This window comes from Frankliniella occidentalis, unplaced genomic scaffold (genome assembly GCF_000697945.3).
Source record: "Frankliniella occidentalis isolate FOCC.00 unplaced genomic scaffold, Focc_3.1 Scaffold456, whole genome shotgun sequence".
NCBI lineage: Eukaryota > Metazoa > Arthropoda > Insecta > Thysanoptera > Thripidae > Frankliniella > Frankliniella occidentalis.
In genome coordinates, this window is record NW_026267574.1 from 78,627 (window position 1) to 82,851 (window position 4,225).

Here is a 4,225-nt window from a genome sequence, read left to right on the forward strand (position 1 = left end):
TTCTGTGATGACTACCCTTAATGAAAAATTTAAGGATTTCTTTATGGTGTGACTTAATCTCATCCATAAAATCATCAATCACTATAAGCTTCGACCCCTGACCAGAGGGATGATCCTCGAGGAGAGGTAGTTCTTGTCTGAAATCGACTCTGTCTTTTAGCTCGTCGTAAAGCGACTGCCACTCAGAGTAATAAAAAATGATGAGTTCAAATTTTGTGTTGAACATCTCATCTTTATTTTCAATCAGGCGTTTCATGAAATAAGTTTTACCGCTGCCCGTCCCACCTACCACGAGGGCAGTGCAAGGATGTTGGAATCTGAGATCCATCATGAAGAATGAGGACAATGCAATGTGGGCATTTCTTTTATAGGGGCCTAACCAGCATCTCCCCTGCGCCGGTGGGGCCTGCCTGCTTCTCCCCTGCGCATTGCCTACATTTTAGGCGCCATCAAGCACTTCCATGACCTCGAGGAGGTCTTGGTCCTCCTTGTCGGCCATGGTCCATGCGTTGTAGCCGAGTGGCACAGTCATCTCCAGCCCAACACGGCGGCGTTTAGTGTTTTTTGCCTGCCACTGTTTTTTGCTGGCTCGTGTTACTATCTTCCAATTTGTAAGGCGGGCAATTTGACGGGGGATAGGCACTATGGTCTTCTCTTTATTTCCCAACACCATGGCTTTCAGATTTTCAAACGTGACTATCTGATCACAAGAACTGTTGATGCTTATGCCACGCACTTTGATGCAGTATTTGATGTTAGAGGTGTCTCCACCCACCGCCACAGCGTAGGAATAGTTTTTAGGAGATCCTCCTACGTACTCTACGATATAACTTGAAGGTCCGTAGTCCTCCTCAATTTGATCAGTTAGATCGCCCAAGTGGGTCCCTGTGGGAGGGTCTAGCTCATCAGGGCAGCTGATGTAACACAGACTGTCAGTATCTGTATAAAGGGCACGCTGTCCCACGATCTCCATGTACTGATACAGCTGGAGTCGTCCATGGCATGTTGTGAAAGCAGCATGGATTAGAGAAGAAGTGGGGAGAGATTCCTCACTATCTTCGACAGGCATGCATGTTACTTGCATGCACTCTTCACCAAGTGGAATAATACTTGTGATTTCAATGGAAGGATTAGTAAGGAGCTTCATAAGTTGCCCGTAATTGTATATGAGGTGGGTCTTAGGTCTGAGTGTCTTTTCTCCAAACTTGCCCCAGAACGAGTTACACATTAATTTAGCTAGTGTTCTTAGGGCTGGATTTTTCTCCATTTTTGTTGGGTCCAACACCACTCCATCAAACTTAAGTGTGTCTTCCACATACTTTTGCTTTTCCTCTTCACTCTTGCAGTTAGCAGGCCACCCACTGGCCTGAATTTTCAGTGCCATGAAACACCTCACATATGCTGAAAGGACACCATCCTCCTGTGTTTCAGGGTTGAACTGTGATGTCCCTGGATATTGGTAAACCTCGTGAACTTTTAGAAGTTCATAACCTTTCTCAAGGGCTAGATGGAGCTCCGGGGCACACCATGAGCCCAATAGCTCACGTTGATGGGGCTCATGATGACATATCTCAGTGCTTTCTGTTTCAGCACAAGTGCGGCATAGTGGAAATAGTAACTTTCCGTTGTACTTGTACCACAGCACAGGGAGGAATAAGTTCTGGGGAGGTAGTACAGTGCATTTTATCATACCATTCCAGAGTTCAGGTGGAGGAATATCAAGTGAGCCTTCCAAGTGTATTGTAGGGTGTCCTACAGGATAGACTGCACGAAGGTTAGCATTTGGGTATTCACTTACCACGTCCACCATCATGATCTTTTCCCCTTTTTTTGGATCTATTTTATGATAAGAACGAAGTGCACTCGTGCGACCACCAGCCAACCCATCGCGTAGATTCAGAGGTGTTACTCTGGTGAAAGGATGTGCAGTGAAATACTGAGTGACGTCTGGATCGTGTTTGAGTAGTCTTTTAAACTCACACTCCCACATCTCAATAACTTTGTACCCTGCTTCACGGAACAGAGCTGTGATTTGTTGTGTTTTTTCATATCTGTTTTCTTCTGAGTCAGATGTGGGTGGAAAATGGATTGGACAGTTGTGCCAATAACACCCATGAAATTGATAAATGCGTTGCTCTACACCACCGTCTGGGAGAGGGAGTTCTACATATCCATCAACTTGCCTCCCCATTACTTTGACCTCACGGTCGGTATACATCGTCGTGATTTTTCTACCCAAGACGTGTGTTTCATAATCCAACCACTGCAGTGCAATATGTGATTGTTTTCCTCGCCCATGGTAACCCCCTGGCGGGACTATTCCAATCGTCTCTGCTTTGAGGAAGTTACGGCGAAATGCTGACATGCATGCACTGCTGAGAGTTACGCAGTTAAACATAGGGTCAAACCCAGCAACTTCACAGAAAAGCTTCCGGAACGCCGTGGCAGCACGCCTCAAAACAGTCACATCTGAGATGCAGTACTCAAGAAAGTCACGTCGAAAGTTAAAGACATAGTTAGCAGCCACCTGTTCATCATACCACTCCGTAAATTCCTTCGCTGCTTTGGTCTTCATTTCAGTAATACAGTACAAGCTTTTCTCAAGCATAGGTCCCTCATATTTGTAATACTCAGGCTTGTTTGCAAGATGAGGCCAGTAGCCCTTCTTGAGCTCGTTTAGCGCAAAAGAATTAGGCATCGCACTAAGAGGCATAGCTAGAAACATTAGGGAATCTATAAACTTCCAGTTCCCAGCCTTCAATGCACTAATTTTAGCTCCTTGTTGTGTAGAATCTACTTTAATCTTTCTTGCAGTAAGCTCCTGCAGCAACAATGGGCCATCATAAGACCGTGCATTATGCGCCACAATCAATAGTTGAGTTTTAGCAGGGAATGACCGAAGATAATCTATGAACTGTCCCATAACATTGATGCTGGGATCGTCAAGATTGTGAAATATTTGCTGACGTGTCTTGCACACCGTACAAAAGTATTCATTCTGCTCTACATTCGCACACTCGTCACAGACTGCCTGTGAGACAATAAGGTTTGGGATGTGTTCAAATGTTTCCGCTTTACCTTCTACAGGGGTGTGTGTTGTACATTCCGTGTCCCAGTATATAGTAATGTACTTGTAGTCTTTCTTCTTCTCCTTTTCACTCCACCGAGACATATAACACAAATGATTTTCTGGAACACTCTCTCTGCAATTTCTACAGTATACAACACTGCACATGTGTTTCCTAGTGTGGAGCGCATTGTAACTCTTTTTACAAATATTGCAGAACTTAAACAGTTCACATTTTGTAAACTTTGAATTATTTATTTTAACAGTTTTGTGGTTTTCCATGCACTCAGCCCCTGAAAATTGATGGTGACAAGAAGTGCACCTTATAAGTTTAACTGTAGGGTCATCGTGTGGATTTTCCCCAAAACAACGCCAGCAGTGACCTGCACACTTGTGATGTAATTTATTGTTGAAAAACACAACACACTTCTCACATTCGAAATGAAAGTCAAATGCACTAAGAGGATAAAGAATTGCACTGAAATGTTCTTTGTGCCAGAAAAGATAGATATTTTTACGGTTCACTGCGTATGGCCCCTTGTACACACAGGCTGCATTTTTGTCTGTGAATACACACAGCCGGAAGTCAGGAAGACTATCTTGCAGTTTCACAACCTCGTCGATCCCACACGGCTGTGTGGGATCAATGTGTGCGTTTTCACAAAGTGTTGTCGCTGCCTCTAGAGCATTGTTCATTTCTTTAAATCGTGAAAATGCCCTACTGTTCATGCCGTGACGTGCTATTGCTACCGCAACACTCCGTGTCAAACACATGTTGTCTGTGTTATCAGGAGAAAAGATGCATTTTTTCCCTATTTTTCTGGCTAGCCATTGGTCTGTGCTCTCATTCTCAACTCTGTGAAGGTTCCGTCCACCTGCGTGAGGTGTTGGAATGTGAATGTAACTTACTTTGAGCTGACCTTCAGCCAAAAAAGCTTGGTTCGAGTTCAAAACTCGCGCCACCTTGTCTAGGACAACTCGGCCATTGAGCTGGTCTGCTCGTCGCAGACTGAACCAAAGAGGGTTGTCTGGCGACGCTGCGTTCTCTATTTCCATTATCACACGGTCATCGTCTTTGGCCTGTACTGCCTCTCGCTGCCTCTGTAGCACTGTGTCAAAGAGACCCTCCATAACCTCCTCTGAGGGCAAAGAGTCGCC

General features: G+C 44.8%; 1 protein-coding gene across 1 annotated transcript; it reads right to left on the reverse strand.

Moving 5' to 3' along the window:
* Nucleotides 1–439: 439 nt before the first annotated feature.
* Nucleotides 440–3,172, reverse strand: LOC127751379 (uncharacterized). The gene has a single exon (XM_052274859.1). It carries the CDS (start codon nucleotides 3,170–3,172, stop codon nucleotides 440–442), a length of 2,733 nt encoding a protein of 910 aa, XP_052130819.1.
* Between the last annotated feature and the right edge of the window lie 1,053 nt (nucleotides 3,173–4,225).